The sequence below is a fragment of the Mytilus californianus genome, unplaced genomic scaffold, assembly GCF_021869535.1.
Source record: "Mytilus californianus isolate M0D057914Y unplaced genomic scaffold, xbMytCali1.0.p SCAF_9, whole genome shotgun sequence".
Classification (NCBI taxonomy): domain Eukaryota; kingdom Metazoa; phylum Mollusca; class Bivalvia; order Mytilida; family Mytilidae; genus Mytilus; species Mytilus californianus.
The window spans coordinates 47,768,773-47,786,119 of record NW_026262745.1 but is presented as its reverse complement, the minus strand read 5'-3'; the positions used below and the strand labels follow the sequence as shown (position 1 = coordinate 47,786,119).

Genomic DNA, 17,347 nt, shown 5'->3' with positions numbered 1-17,347 from the left:
ATTGTCCATCTGTGATTCATTGCTCCTCTGTTATGCGATGGTTGTGTGTGAGTCAATGTCGGTCTGATAATCGTTGTTCGTCTGCGCCTCAATGTATGTCCTGGCGATGTTCTCAGATCTAAGATAATGTTCATACATCATCCATAATAAGAGAGAGGCGAAAGATAACAAAGAGACATTCAAACTCATAAGTCGAAAATCATCTGACAACGACATGGCAAAAGAAGAAAAGTACCAAAATATAAACAGCTGTATACAAAACACAACATAGAAAACAAAAGACTGAGCCCAACATAAAACTTGTAATAGCTTCTTCATTAATAAACTCGTCAAGCACCTGTGTTTCCACAGAGATTTCATCATTTGCTTTTTGACTAAAGATCGTCTCAGACGGAATCACCTTTATACTTGAATGTAGATGTGTGTTTAAAGAGTATTGCACTTCCCACACCGCAACTATGATTTTATGACAGCTGTGTGGCAAATTGTCTCTGTAAGGAGTTATGCTCTTGCGTGAGAAGACCGTGAGTATGGGAATGGATAGGCCTACCAGCTTTAATACTGACGTTCCACTTGACTGTTTCTCTTATGATGTCATTGTAGATTAATGTCATTGTGACCTAATCTAGTTATTTTTTTAAAAGTGGTCAATGTAAATGTTCAATCTGCAAAAAAGGACCGTCAGGATCTACACGCTTGTTGATTTAATCCAGTCGATTACTATGCATACAATGTTTGAATGAATTGGGTTTCTATGGTGCTGTTTCTTTGAAGTTTCTCACATGTCATTTAACACATCCTTTTAAAAAATTCCTTACAATAGCTAGGGATGCCGTTTAAAATAACCTTTAGCTCTTGCATAATATATGATACCCTGTGCACATGCTGTATGAGAATGAATTCATTCATGTACTAGTTTTAAAGTCCTTCTGTCACTACAAGACCTCAGTGTGAAAGCAGGCCTAAATTTTACATGCGTATATAAAATAAAGAAGAAAAGTATACGAAATAAAAGAAGCATGCAAGAGGTGTAGAAAGAAACTAAAAATGTAAACATTATTGAAATCATAAGACTAAGATACAACTGTTATATACAGAACGCAAATAAATTCAGAAAAAAACCCATAACTTAAATGATAGAAGATGCGACGACAGCAAGTAATAAACAAAACAAACACATTTAGTATATCATTTATAGAACATTGCACTGTTATCGCGAACTTTTTAAGTAAAGGTAACACACAGCTCGAACTCTAACTCACAAAACGGCAAATGTTACCAATCGATATCCTTTAACTTCGACATATTGTCTGTGTGTATCCGAGTTCTTGCATTCACTTAAATGAATTAAAAGTATCTTTATCCTTCCGTCTGCTTAATAGTCCGTTAGAATAATTCTTGAAATTAAAAGTGTTATCAATGGAAAGATTCAAAGATTTTACATGCCTTGCACTATGGTCTTCAGGCCGCATGATTTGCTGAAAAAGTAAGCAATAAGTTAGTTATACTAATCGGATTTTCAAATTTTGTTTTATTTTTGACATATCAAAGTGCACAAAATGTCCATTTTCTACTCCATGTTTTGGTATGCAATGATATCTTCAATTGTAAATGACGTCATTATTTGTTTCTTGTAATGAAAAATAGATTGGACGCAAAACTCCGCCGTATATATAACCAGATAACTGTGTCAAAATAATGTGGTGTAAAAGCAAGGAAACGCACTCAGTTTGATCAAGTTTGACTGTTTCCCGTAATAAACTGAAATCTTTTGTAAGAACATTCAGTACAGCTGTTCTGTGGTAAATTTTGATGGAGTTAATATTATGCGATCTTTTGCGCGAAATCTGTCCCTAGGTTTACTTTTGAGATATGGGATTCTATTATCTTTACTGAAACAAGTTTATTCAGATCAACATAATTGCTATTCTTTTTTAATCGCAAAATTAGTTAAACGACACTTCTAGCAAAAGTAATAAACTTCACAGTTCATTTATTAATCTCGGGATTTTCAACAGTAAGTGCATCATCAGGGCAGCTGGTACTGTTAAAATTGTCTTGCAATTTGGTAATATTAAGATCGGTGAGTATTTCCTTTATAGACGATTTCAAAAAGTAAAGGAAAATATCACAGTTAATAACCATATCTATTCTGATAATTTGACGAACTAAATCTGTCCATAAAGAGAACGAATATTGTTAAGCAAAATCATTAAAGTTTTAATCCATGTGCATTCTGATCAACAATGCATTTTTAATCTGATGGGGCTAAAGAAATGCCGTTCTTTATTTCAACATATGAATTCAATTCCAGATGGATGAAATACGAATTAGATTAGTCATATATTTATGTGGAAGGGAAAAAAAATTACAAATTTGCACAAATCATATTAATTTTGCAAAATTATTTTATATTTTTGAAAGATATGTATAATGTTAACTCTCTTCCATACAAATACTGGTGTCATTTTTACTACAGATCGTCAAAAACGCCAGACATTAAACTCTGTTTATGATTTAATTGCTGAGGCTACCGGTGGAAACATATATAGAATAAGCGCATCACAAATTACAACGTTTCTGCAAGAAGTAACAGAGGTAAAGATATGTTTGTACAGTATGTATTCGTATCCACCTAAATCAAGAAAAATAACACTTCCAAGTCATACAGGTGATAAATTAGATATAAGTTAAATCATTTTCAAGATGGCATTAACTAAAACAAAACAAATCTTTATTCAAACTTGTGTTTCTTGTTGAAAATTGTTTTTGACGTCTAGCTGTTAACAACAAAAGCGAAAAGAAAAAAACAAATTTAGAACACGTTTTGCTATTTATATAAATATGTTGTCTTTAGAAGAATATTATGATGATTGACAAAAATCTGCTTAGGCGACAACGTTTTCATATGCGTTTAAGGTCGATAATGATACATTCATATTAAATTGTTTTAATGCTATCCGATGACGAATAGCCTATAAAAAAATTAATCACGTTAGAAAATCTTCTTAAAAGGAGACAACACCAAGTGAATATTATGCATATTACGGACTTATGCCCATTCTTTAACTGATATAAAAAAAAAAAAAATGAAAATTGTTGATAGGTTACACAAGTATATTATTTCATATCATACATAGCTTTTGATGTATATATCTATCTGTAATGTCAAAGAGACAGAACTTGTTAACCCTAATTTCAATGCTTTTCAAAGTACATGTATATTACTCATTTTCAGGTCTTTATGGTTTAAGAAGGAAAAAAAATGATCTCATTTATATAGAAACAGATATAACCATAATAATCGTTTTTAAATGTTAACACAATCACTGTTTACTTTATTTCAATTGATTTCAGTTAAAGTATACATATTTAACCTCATTTTAAAACGTCACTGAATAACTTTTATAACGGCGATCGACACAAAGATATATTTAGGCAATCTTTTAAACACTTGAAAGTTTTAACGCCATCTTGGAACTACAATAGAATATACAATTATGAAAAACTGGTCTTTGGTAAACGTTGCTACAAAATGTGGCAACATTAGTGTTAGTACAATTATCCATTTAATTATTATTATTTAGAGTTTGAATAATCACGATTATGTTTGATTACAAAATGCACTAACAGCTGATACATTATAGGAACGGTTTCCCTCTGCAACAGCTATTATAGATGTTCTGTTTATGAACACCAGTCACAGCAACAACTTACAATTTGTAGCCGATTCATATGTAAAGAATATAAAGATTGTGATAACCGGTACATCTAATACAGCAGATGTGGATTTAACAAACACTTCAGGTATGTGTGAAAAACGATCGAAACCTTAAAATTGATTATTAACAAAAAAATGATTTCTGTTACAATATCTTGTAAAATCTATGCGAACTTTTCAATTGTATTGCATACCTACAATAAATCTGTTTACTGTAAGAATAACTTTATAGGACACTGTAAACAAACTCATTATAGATAAATGAGACTAGTAAAAAAATATAACATAAATGTTTTGCCCTTGAGCCTCATCGAAGAGACATTAATTGTCTAACTGCGCAAACGTGGTATCGTGAAAGTCATTAGTTCATTAAAAACTGACTATTATTTTAAAATATTTTGTCACTTTGAATACAAGGATTATATTTGCGTTCTATTCCTCTTATCTATTTTTGTTGTTAAACACAACCTCAACAAAACGAAACATTGCCTGTCAGAACAATAGGCCTATTTTATACTATATGAAAGTTGTGGTTGATCTTGAGTCTAAAGATTGTTCTCAATAGGACATACATACCAAATCTCCTTATTTTTTATTCAGACTACTTTAAATGCTCCATCAATATGAAATATAAATTAGGTCAACACATTAATTGCAATCACATATTTACTTAAGACAACAGAAGATCAGTTGCCTCACATTTCACTGGCCTCAACATATATTCAGCTTTAGTGTGTAAAACGAAGTTAATCCATCCACAGACCTTCTACATTGTAACATTTTAACATATATTCCACATTGCTTATAAGTAATTGCAAATTTTAATTAATAATCTTAATAAAATGTCAAAAAAAGGAAAATCTAATTTAAAATGCTCGTTTAGAGTACATTTGTTTTGTTCAACTGATCGAGATTAAATGGAGTAGAGTTGTTCTCACATTTGAAAACCCAAAACATTAGCATGTGCATTTTCATGTGCATTTCCCTGCTCTTTGAAATTATTCCAAGTTTTTGTCTTTAGTTTTATTTCAGTTTTGTTATTTAGGAAATTGTTAATGATAAAAAATCTGTCAGGCTATAGTCGCCAGTCGCGTTAGACTTACAACTAGACATATTGTAAATTTGGGATTTTGAATCGTTGTTTCATTTACATATTACTGACATGTACTGTTATTGATATATGTTCTATTATACTATCGGCTAAAAACTATAATATACCATACTACTTTGAATCTTATACTTCAAGGTTCGTTAATAGAAAATGGTGAAGCCACTGTTTTGTCAGAGATCCCAGATAAAGTTGTTATCACTGTCGTAGTAAGTTATCTATATTTACATATATGTTTTAAATATTTGTGTGTTTTCTTAAAAAAAATCTGACAATTTAGGCTAGGTTTGTTATCAAATGTTTACAACTGTTACATATAATCAGTATTCGTAGTAAAACAGATGCTTGCCTTTTATCTTTTGAAATGCTATAACTTACTTAGAGAAACGACTAGAACAACGTAAAGTAATTCACTCCATGGCTGTTCAATTCAGGAGTCGCGCACCAACAAAAGTTGCTTAAAATTTGTAGATTCTGGCTTTTGTTAACTATATATCTTCCATGAAAAATATTAATATTTTTCGACAGGACACCTCACCAGGTCTATATAATATTACAAGAAGATCACAGATTGCATGGGAGGTTAACATTACAGCACAAACGGATGTTGATTTTGATTACTTTATTCTGGAGAAGTATGAAAATGACTATTTGTACAGAATATCTAGAAATCCTATTGCAGGTAAGGAAAATATAAAATGTTGTATTGTATTAAAGTGTTATTATTAAAACATTATTGACCTCCTCTCCAAAATACGTTTTGTTTCCCTAACAGCCCCTGATGAATATTTGAAAGGAGGCAATTATTCCAATTATCTGGTTTTATCATACCAAATATAACGTATAATGTAAATATGACAGAATATGAATATCTTTCTTTGATCTTGTTACATGTAGTTATTGTCCATCGTAAAATCTCATAATTGAATACGCCTATTTTAGTTTGTGTTTTTTTTATTTGGTTGACTGTTGATGTGTTTTTCGACTACATACATTTATTTTGTTTTACTAATTTGCTCTAATGAATAGTCAATAAAATACAATTCCGGACATCGATCAAAAAGCCAGACGACCAAAAGACAAATAACAGTATACAAAACACAACATAGAAAACAAAAGACTGAGCAACATGGACCCCACCAAAAACCGGGGTGATCTAAGGTGCTGCGGGAGGGTAAGCAGATCCTGCTTTACATATAACAAAACCGTCGTGTTGCTCGTGTAAGTACAAACCCGCTGATATAAGCCTAATTCCGCAGGTCCCTTTAGAGGTATAGAGGGTGAGGATCTGTCGAAATCTTAGGATGAAGTTATTTTCGACCATGTATGATAGTTGTAGGAAATATTTCCATAAAATTGTTCATAATAAAAGAAGAAGATATAATATAAAAAAGGACAATAATGACTTTGGGAAGATTTGATTATTTTGTAATTTTGTTGTACATTTGATAAACAGGGGACAACTACACAATTGAAATAACAGTCTATAACTTACTTAACTACAGTAACGCACTATCAGATGTAACTCTGACTGATAATTATGGCTCTATAGAATATCTCAACATAACATCTGTTTCATCATCTTATGCTACAGTGGCTTTGGCATCAATGCAGTTTATTGCGGAGGTATGTTAGTTTCAAATCTTTTAACGATAAGACTACTGAGTGCAAATTAATGTCTATCTATAGTTTTGCTGCACTTAAGATTTTTAAACTACCTTCAATCAGGATCATAGATGATAAACATATAGATTAATATTATCTGAAATAGTTTAAGACGTCTATTATTCACGAGGGGTATACTGCAATAAGCTTTAAAGAAAAAAAAAAGAAATAAATACAAGAATGGCATTGATTGTACTGTATTTTGTTCTAGCGAACGGTCCAAAAGTTTAACAATATTGATATGGTCTTTTGTGCTGGAAAATTGATTGTTAACGTGCAATATTTGTTCATTTGGATGTGTATTCAATGTTTCCGTAACTACAATCGCTAGTTATTGGGATTTCATATATAATGTACATATGTAATGCCGCTTCGTGTGGTAGAATGTAACTCTTTCTGTAAAAAATGTTTATGAGTTTGGTTTTTTTTGCTGATTGGCAGTTGGTAGTAGAAGCAAATTTGTATTGTCTCGTGATGAGGAGAGGGGTGATGGTGGAGGTGGGGAGGCGGGAAGGACATAAAATTTTCAAAATTTGTCCATGAAAAGCGACAAGTATTTCTGTAGATTATTAATTCGTGGGATGATAGGTTTAACATCGTGCTGAAAATGTCATTTATTTACAAAGCTTGATTCAGAAAATACATCATATAAACATTTAATTGTCTTGAAATTGATATAAAAATTGCCGTCAACTGTAAAATGTCCATTTATTCAGGCATCTATGTTTCTTGATTATCTGAAATGTTATTAACTTCAACTAATTTCAAATCCTTTAATTGGTATATGGCCAACATTTATGAAAAAGGAGTTCTGAATAAATATCTGTTAGATTCAAAATTCTGTGTTTCAGAAGATCCTTGATGGTTTGACGAAGATTTATCGTAGACTTATACAATATTGTTAAAAACCATATATATATAACGTTAAAATTACACGCTACTGATCTACATTAAGTGAATGACTGCAAAACATTTTGTTTTGTGAATGACAGTACTTCTATACCTCTTCAAATATAAATTTCTTGTCAATGAATATTTACAGGAATATCAAGTCAGCATTTCTGGTATCGATGAACATGGAAATACTTTCCGCAGGACATCATCATCGATAATAAGACCAGTTAAGCTCAAGCTAATCGTAAATGTGCCTTCAGGTGTGTTGACTTTAAAACGAAAATAATTTGAAAAATCAATAAAACTGTATAACATTTACATAATCTGTTAGAGTCCTGTTTTGGTTTATATATAGTTCCTTACGTTCCTACGTTTTAACACATCCCGGTTTGGGTTTGAGAATTCCTGTAAGGTAAATCCATTAAAGTGCTTCGAACGTACAAAATTTATAAAATGGTATTTTCATTTACTTGTTATGAACAATGCTTGTCACAAAATTATTATTCAAACTCATAAAGCCATGGCAAACAAACTTATATCATTTCGTAAAAACAAAAACTCAACGAAAAATGGATACCTTATTTATTGATATGTCTCGGTCTTCGTCAGAACTTTTAGTTTCCGTTGATATGTATGTAGTTTTCATATTCCGATTTGCGTTGCATTTTCTCTCTATCGCCATTTTTGTGATATTTATGTTTTATAAACTTTCCAACAATTTGTTTAATGTAAACATGCTTGCAATAGAAAAAAGCCTCACAGACTAGCAAGTCTGTACGTATTTAAGCATAATGTATTATAATCAATGGAGCGAGACTATCTAATTCAATCGATATCAATTAGGGTTTGAATAATATAAGCCTAACTTGAAATTACAAAACGACTTAAATCATTTGCAGAATTGATTGCCAGCACTTCATCAACGATCGAGTATACTGCTACGAACTACTCGCCAAACAACCGGACATTCATCGTAAGAATCGGAAACGATCGCAATTTTGTAGTAGATATGACAACTGCAACCCATTTGATATCGGCTTATGGAATGGCTAATGGTAGTTTTAACATTTTAGCGACGTCTTCACATAAGACAGTGTAAGTTTTATACAAGGATTCAACTGTTTGAAATATGAATGAAGATGTCCAAGGCTGCAATCAGAAATAGCACGTCAAATAAGAACACCCACAATAATAGTATAAAAATAAAATAAGAAGAAAAACATATTTCGAAGAATGTCCAAAACAATTGATTTGAATTTCAGATAACAAAAAACTTTGCGAATAAGCAATAAACTAGGCTGTAACCAATAGGATATTACAGGTCACATTGCATTTAAAATAAAGTTGGGAAATAAATTCTCAAAAATTACAACATGTAAAACATATACTCTAAAAAGAAGAAACGCGACACAAACCCATGAATAGCACCATGAAAAATGTGTGCACAGATTTGCTTTTGAATTTTGATTAGAAAATTTGAGAACATGTTCTGCTTAATAAGAGAAATTTATTGTCAAATGCGATTCTGATGATATGATGCAATTATGAAAAACGGAACATCTGCAACACAAATATTCAATTTTGGTAAAGGAAGTCGTAATTCCGTCCTGAAACATTTTCGGTGGGACAAAAATGCTTTGTTTAAGAGTTCAAACTGTATTCCTTTTTTTTCTAAGAACAAAAACAAATTTCACTGTGCTAAACAATCTAATTAGAGATACTAGGCTTACAACTTTGTACGCCAGACGCGGGTTTCGCCTACAAAAGATTCATCAGTGACGCTCGAATCTAGACGTTACACCTATATGAGATTTTATAAAAATATGCTTTTACATTCATTCAAATACAAGAGCGAGCACAATAAAAATAAAACGTCACTTTAATTCAAGTGTTTAACTATCTGAAATAACAGATAGTATTAAAGACTTTTCAGGAAAAAAACACTTAAGGAATTAATTACATATATATATAAGTTGTGCTAACATTTGTTGGAATGTAACCGAGTAGCCAGTGATTAATTTTTCAAATGTGGCAAAAATAGTAAACAAAACAGTTTTTTTTTTACTAATAATTTACAAAACTATCCGATTGTACCTTTGCCTTTGTATCTGTGTGTGTCATGAAAAGACATGTTTCTTTAATTTCGGACGACTTTTAATTATAGGACAATTGCTGTTTCTGTTCAAGAGGTAGGATCAAATGAAAACCTCCAGGAAGAAACAAGGACTATTTTCGTATGTTTAAATTTCAATGATATGTTGAATGTTTGTACACTTATTTAATAAATGAATATCTGTTTAAACATCGCTTAACCACTTATGTCTATAATTATCAGGCTGCATTGACATAAGACTTAAACATGATGTTAGGTTAATACACTAATCTTCATTAATACATAAATGTGTCATTAATTTTTATTTATAAAAGAGGTCATTAATACGTAGGCATTAATACTGTAAGGTTAAAAAGACGGAATTTTTACAATACAAAACAATTGAAATATATAAATGCATCTGTTTTATGACAACACAGTCAGTCACTTTCGTAATGGGCAAGGTATAATGACTAGAAGTGTTGGAATTGAATTATATATATTTGTACATTAAGGTAAAAGTAGTTTCTGATGCTCAAATCTCATAAAGCGACGAAGAAAATATAAATCAAGGCAACAACCAAAAACTGATGGAGTCGCCTGAAAATAAGCGAGACCGGGTGTATCGTTAGAGAAATTGTACATGGACGCATTGCCCGCCATGAAAATTTACATACAATCAAAATGCTATCAGATCAGACAACTATTCGTGTACTCAAAGATCCGACCACGAAAACATGTCGCTAGTGAGTTGTGACACAGACACGTCCAATTGATCAACCAATACGGGACGATGTCCGTAAAATTTATATATTGTTGATTTCACTCGTTCTTCCTCATAACTCTGTTAGATTAGTTTTTGGGTCTGTTAATGAAGTCTGTATAGTGTGAAAATATTCGAGTGTAAACTATTGAATGACATTTGTAAATGACATACCGAGGGTCTATGTTACTGATGAAAAATGGTAAGTTGTTAATTCAAAGTAAACATCATTAAAACGTATTACTTATCATTACGTACAACGGAACATGAATGGAACAAAAATAAAAGAGAAAACAATAATTGATTAACCTATTATATCAAATATTTCAATGATCACCCTGCTTATTGGCTTCTTATGAATCTTGAAATCATAAGCGCCAAAGTACGACACATTTCAATGTATTTAGAAACAAATTAATGTAATTTATTGAACATCCCTTAACTATATGTTCCATTTCAACAAGTATAACGTGCTTAACATTTTAAGTCAGATAGAAAACCTGGAAAACAAAGAAAGCACATGAAACAAAACAAAGTGTTTTACTTTTTAACATGTGGGTGCATTGAAATGAATTTGAAGGTAGAAATATGTTTTGCAGATTAGTTCTGATACCCCGACCACATGCTCTGTGACGTCAAATACAGGAAATTGTTCACTTACGTTTGAAGATGGTATGTGTTCTTTATACAACTGGTTTGGACAGTCAGTTATAAATTTTGATGCATCACTGACCTCATTGAAAGGAAGCATTGGATTGAAAATTCAGCACACAAACATGTCAGAGTCACCAATGTTTGTAAATGTTAGGTATGTGTGTTAGTATACCTCCATCGATGTAATTTTCCTTTTACTACATGATATTATGTGTTATGAAATTGACAAGGTTCGTCTCATTCTCTCGCTACAATTTTAAAAAAAAATGTTAAAAGGTTATTAAATCTGTATGTGTTTGTCATCAATGGTTGCAAAAACGTATATATATTTTACAGTACTAAAAACATGTTTAAAAATACATAACAGTCAACATTTCCTTCATTTAACTACTTGATACATTGAAAACCAATATCATGTTCTTCGATGAAAATGTTTTTTTTTAAATAGATGCAAGAAGCCGAAGAACATACTTTAATAAGTTATGAAAAAGATGAAAGTCATATTACATTGATACAGATACAATAAAAATGAAAAAAAGTCTAAGTTTATATTTCTTTTTTTTTTTAAGTGGTGACTGTTGTACAAGATCGGCCTATTTGACAGTAATTGATGAAAACAACTATATCACAAAATGTTATTTTGACCTTGGGGATCCAGTTTACAGGACAGTTACAGATTCAGAATCCGGTTTATCAGATGCTGTAAGCATACACTTTTGCAAAAAACTAACAATACTTACTGCTTACATGATAAGTCGTCTTGTCCCGAGTTAATAAGATTTACCTTATTATTGATAAGATATAAATAAAATTTTGCTCTAGCAAATATCTGTCTGTACTAAAGGTATTATTAGAAGACATCTTCTTAGATAACATGACTATCTGCTCTGTCGTTTAGGAGATAATGCAATCTATTTTAAGCTTTGTCTACGTGAAACGTATATTTTCAATCTTATATTAAGTTTAGCAGAGCTTCGCAATCGAATATTTGAGATGTTAAAATCAAGTTTAAGATATGTCAAGCTTAAAATACTACACAGTTATCTCATGCAAATGCAAAAAAAAAAAAAAAACATGCCATTTTATTAATTATTGTGCAAAAAACGCATATGTGTAATATAAAATATTGCCGAAACAGTATTGCAACAACACAATAAAACCAGAAAAGGATTGTTTTTCAAATGCGGCAAAAATGTAAAACAAAACATATTCATCTATACATATGCAAACAGCTTATAATTTTAAAAAGGGAGGAAAAAACTACACAATCAGCACCCAACATGCCCAATAGATGGAGAGCAATAGATAATATCATTTTTATTACAAACAGTACGAAATGACAAACAACTTATTAATAAAACACTACACATAAAACTAAAGATTGAGCAACACGAATCGAATCAGTTTAATGGATTTCACTCATTTGTTTTGGTAAGCATAGAAGGGAAGAAGATATTTGGAATCAATCAAAGCTTACAATTCGAAATAAAAAAACAGCACTAGGCTATGAGAAAAAAGGACGAAATGACAAGCAACATTAAAAAAAAAACACTACATAGAAAACATAAGAATGAGTAGCACATTCTAATAAATATCTCCGAGAATCAAAATCAGTTCCGACTTCATTACTGCCACCCAGTGTGTTACTCTTGGAAAATAAAAAAAAGTGACCAGTCGCATTCGATGGTGTTGAACAGTTAAAACCATTCATTTGTGACATAAATATACATGATTTGTCCGTTAAACTTTCAAAGGAACGACTTTAACTCTTTAATATAGGAGGAAAACAGGGCAGGGACAGTTCTAATCTTGTTGACACATTAACATTTAGTCTACACTGTGTTTCAATTAACTTGCGTATTCAAATCGCGGAGGAAAACTGAGACGTGATGTGTATGCTGTCGGCGGCGGTGGCATCAACAATCATTAAATTTTGTGATTACATTGTAATTATGGTACGTAAATGATGTAAAGAATGCAATTGTATTAAGATTGGAAAATTTCATTTCTGGCTAACTAAATTTCCACATGTGCATAATACTGTTGACATTACTCACAGGCGTCGCTTATGTCTGTTTCAATAGTTTAATTGTATTGATTGAATTGCATAATTACTTTTAATAAAATGAATCTGTCTTTTCAGGGAAAAATAGCAATTGGAGTGGTAGTAGGTATTGTTGTACTCGCCTTGTTGGTCGGTGCTAACATAGCCATTATAATTTACAGAGGTGGAATACAACCAAAGATAGATAAGATGAAGATTAACGATTGGGATATTGACAATAACGATTTAACAGTTTCAGAACTAGAAACAGATTTTCAATAATATAAAGAATTGCTTAATTTGTATGACAGTTATTTTTATTGTTTTGTAGCAAATACTTCCCATTTTGGCTTCACATCTTGATACTTTCCTCGATACTGACACAAAAAGACAACCAAAAACTAGTATCAATGACAAACATGATGATTTCAACTTTCCAATTGTCAATTTCTAATATCACAGTCGCAATGAATACGTTTCGCTCATGTATACTAATATATAATCACACTGTACGGACTTCATTATAACTTCTCCGACAGAGTTTTAAGGAAGATCGACAGTACATTAGATTTGCGATTACTTTCACGTATTGCAAGTCATCTGATCTGTACCGATTGTGTCCTACATGTTGTCCTATTTCCGATTTTGACCGACTGCGGATTGCATGACGGGTAGTGCATGTTTGGCAGCAAAATCTTACCTTGTTAACGTTTTATGGTAATTGTCAATTCGCCGGTTTCAAAATCTAATGCATTCTGGGTAATATTTTCAAAAACGTACACCGAAACGTTTTGATTGGTTTAAAACGTACTAAACAATTGAAATTCAACCAATGTCGTAACGTTATTTTCATTTCGGTAAACAAACAATGAGATCACCCATAGTTCTTTAGATTCTGAAAAGGCGAGTTGGTATGCGTTAAGAGAAGTGCTTTCATTACTCTTTCGGTATGCAAAACCATTATAGTTGAAGATTTCAGAAATTTAATGATATACAAAAATATAAAAAAATTTACAAGATTATGAAAATGTGTCTGCGAAATTTCGTTTTATGAGTTCATGCTGTATGAATTGACAGAGGTTTGCAAGGTCTTAACTCTACATTATAAATATAACTAAATTTTAAATAGTTTGTTTCCTAATTAGTTTAGGTTACAGAAGGTTAAGCTATTGAATATGCCGTGGAATGTATGAAAGGAAGGAGGAGCTTGAAATGAATAAAAAAATGTGTGTTTTAAGAAAATTTAAGCATGCATCGCCTTATTGTTTGTTCGTAATAATGAAAAAAAAATATATGAAAAATGTTTACCTCCGATATACCTATACAAATTTTGTTTCATTTTAATATTCTTACCCTTTGTAATTGTTATGAACAATTTGTTAACATTACTCACAGTAACCGTGCAGGGGATAAACTAATTTCTAGCTAATTTTATTATCCTATTATCAGCTGTGCTCCTAAAATGTCTGCTATGTATTGATCTGATGAGTCAAGCCCTTTTCAACATATTTTAATAGTTTTTTGTTCTGTTTGTACTGCTACACCACTGTCCAAGGTTAGGGGGAGGTTTTGGCGCCAGCAAACTAGTTTCATGCCGCCACATTCTGTATGTGCCTGTCCCAAGTCAGGAACCTATAGTTCGGTGGTTGTCGTTTCATGGTTCATGTCTGTCATATTTGTTTTTCGTAAATTGCTTTGTTATGAATTCGGCCGTTAGTTTTCTCAACTGAATTGTTTCATATTTTTCATGTCGGGCCTTTTATAACCAACTATACAAAACTAGTTGGGTTTTTCTCATTGTTGAAGGTCGTTGCCTATAATTGCTTACATCCACTTCATTTGAACTTTGGTGGATAGTTGTCTCATTGGCAATCATACCACATCTCCTTTTTTTTATATACAGGTGACATACTAATTAGCTCCAGTTGGTTGCAAACACTTACTGTAAAATCAGTGCGTGTCATTTAGTTTACATACCATAAACAACTTAATTTAGCGAAAACGTGACAGATGATCTCTTTCATACGTATTAATGTTTATTTACCCTTTAAATGACTGGTATTACTATGAACTATATGCGATAATCGAAAGACAATGAAAAAGTTATTGACAATATTCTAATCTGTTGTGTGGTGCGATTAAATACTTTGTGCCATTAGAGGGTTCACATTACCGCTCTACATGTATCATTCCAATCCAAGTATCTGTGTTTAGTAAGTTTATAAGAATCTTATTATTAAACACCCTATATAATGCAATAATGCAATAATGCAGTTCGTTTAACGAAAATTGATTTTTAAATCTATTTCAGTTATTTGGTGAATAATATAAAAATTGAATCAAATATTGAAACGTTCCCAAAATAGCAAATGATTATCTTGAAGATATTTAAGATCTCCCCCATCCCTGGAAGCTCAACCAAATACTATATGTCCAGGTTCGGCCATATTTCATGCATACTTAATACTTAATACATTAGTAAAAAATAATAAAAAATCCATAACTAAATGTGCATAATACTGAACCTAGATATAATGCAATATCATTTGAACTGAGTAGATTTGTCATAGACGAACAGAGGTAAAAAACCTAAATACTTTGTGATGTAATCGTAACCATTGTAACAATCAGCCCAATGAATTTCCGCTCTATTTACGCCTAATGTAAATAATGATATATCAATTGTAGCCTTTGTAAGAGGTAAATACGAGGATAAATCGACCTGAAAGAAGTATATTAATTTCATGGAGGCTAGAATGTCCCTTACTGTATGTATGACTGGTATATTGGACGAGCAAATATCAGTATTTTATTGGTTGGAGAATGATATATGGCAATACCTCTATCATTTGGAAGGGACTTAAATGTCCCTTATCGCTAGCATCTTGGATGATTTTGGAAAGAGACATGCATACCCCTACTAGTGGCATGTTAGTTGAGTAAAAATGGTTTAGATTAGAGACGATAATGGCCCTTAAAACAAGCAAATAAGATGTCAAAAAATGGCCTACCTAGTGCAAAAAGGATATGCCAAAATATTATTCTTGGTTAGAGACTAGTATATCCCCTACTGGCACTCTGAATGATATATTGTTGTTTTAAAAGACTAATATATCCATACCATAAGCAATTCGACATAGAAAATATTTGTTTTGGTAAGGGATTAGAATATCTTTTTGTGATAAAACTGAAATTTTTACAATTATAAAACTGGTATCATTCTTTTAAATTATCTAAATCAGTAATCTAAGATCATGAAGATGAAAAGGTCTTTTCTATATTTATTTTCATCTTGAAGGTCAGTCTTCCCCCTTTTGTAGGATTTCAGGGAAATTTCTAAATGAATATTTAAGAAAAATGTTTCAGTCGGCAAATATTGATTTCTGTTTATCCCAGTATCTTTAGCTCTAGTCGTGAGAGTGTCATGACATTATCTTCTTGTTTAACTAAATAGCATTATGCCGTTATGTACCCAATTTCCTTAGCTGTACATAATTGTCAATTGTCATTAGAATGAAATCATGAATTCAAACTATGTTACTCAGTAACGTTATATATACATTTATCATCCTTCCCTACCGCTATATCAGCTTCCTCAACATATCTGTAAAACTCGTATCCAGTTAGCGCGTGCAAGTGAGGAGACATTATCAAGTGAGCAGGACTTATCAACAAATTCTCCCAACATATTGCCTTGTATTGTAATGGTGATAAGTCACAAAATAAATTCTTTTAATAAAATAAATTACACTTGCAGTACATATTTTACAATGAACCATTTCTTTTTTCCTAAAATTACTTTACATTCTGAAACGAGATGTTGATAAAATGGTGTCGACGGCAGTCTTGATAAGTTCTGCTGGGACTACTTTTTTTCAGAACTGAACTATTTGACCTAATTTGAACTATTGATCTGACCTGCATTGAGATCAATCTATCGATTCAAATGTCCAAGTCATCAAAAGAATGATATATCAATGTACAGTACATGGACAAACAGAATGCAGCCAGAACATATAATACAGTATTATATGTCTCTGATGCAGCGAAGCAATTTTGTATAATATTTCTAAAATCCAGGTGATCTGGTTGTGTTATTTTTCAATATACAGAAGAAAATATCTGACGGAAAATTTTGACATGTTTGAACCAAATATGTTTTCCTCAATGATAACATTTGGCAAAGCACTTATAGGAAATTGTACCCATAACCTGAACCAGAATACCGTCCCAATGCAATTTGGTGGGGAAGTCGTTACAAAAATAACACCTACCTTCCTTGTCTTCTCACGTACAAATGGCGGGTACAAGGTGCGAGATGTCGAGGTATTTACATACAAGAAGGACAATTTATCAACATCTGTCTTTCTCAAATTACCTTCTCCTTTACGAATTACGACTACTTA

At 31.7% G+C, this 17,347-nt stretch overlaps 1 protein-coding gene across 1 annotated transcript in view; it reads left to right on the top strand.

Moving 5' to 3' along the window:
- Positions 1-13,244, top strand: part of LOC127715932 (von Willebrand factor A domain-containing protein 7-like) — a 31,082-nt gene extending 17,838 nt beyond the window's left edge. Inside the window, exons 11-21 of the mRNA XM_052222040.1 lie at positions 2,480-2,598; positions 3,648-3,807; positions 4,968-5,038; positions 5,358-5,511; positions 6,286-6,455; positions 7,537-7,648; positions 8,288-8,483; positions 9,553-9,622; positions 10,843-11,051; positions 11,467-11,599; positions 13,041-13,244. Coding sequence (XP_052078000.1) covers positions 2,480-2,598; positions 3,648-3,807; positions 4,968-5,038; positions 5,358-5,511; positions 6,286-6,455; positions 7,537-7,648; positions 8,288-8,483; positions 9,553-9,622; positions 10,843-11,051; positions 11,467-11,599; positions 13,041-13,223 — 1,577 coding nt within the window. The 3' untranslated portion in view covers positions 13,224-13,244. The remainder of the gene's footprint in view (positions 1-2,479; positions 2,599-3,647; positions 3,808-4,967; positions 5,039-5,357; positions 5,512-6,285; positions 6,456-7,536; positions 7,649-8,287; positions 8,484-9,552; positions 9,623-10,842; positions 11,052-11,466; positions 11,600-13,040) is intronic.
- Positions 13,245-17,347: the final 4,103 nt, after the last annotated feature.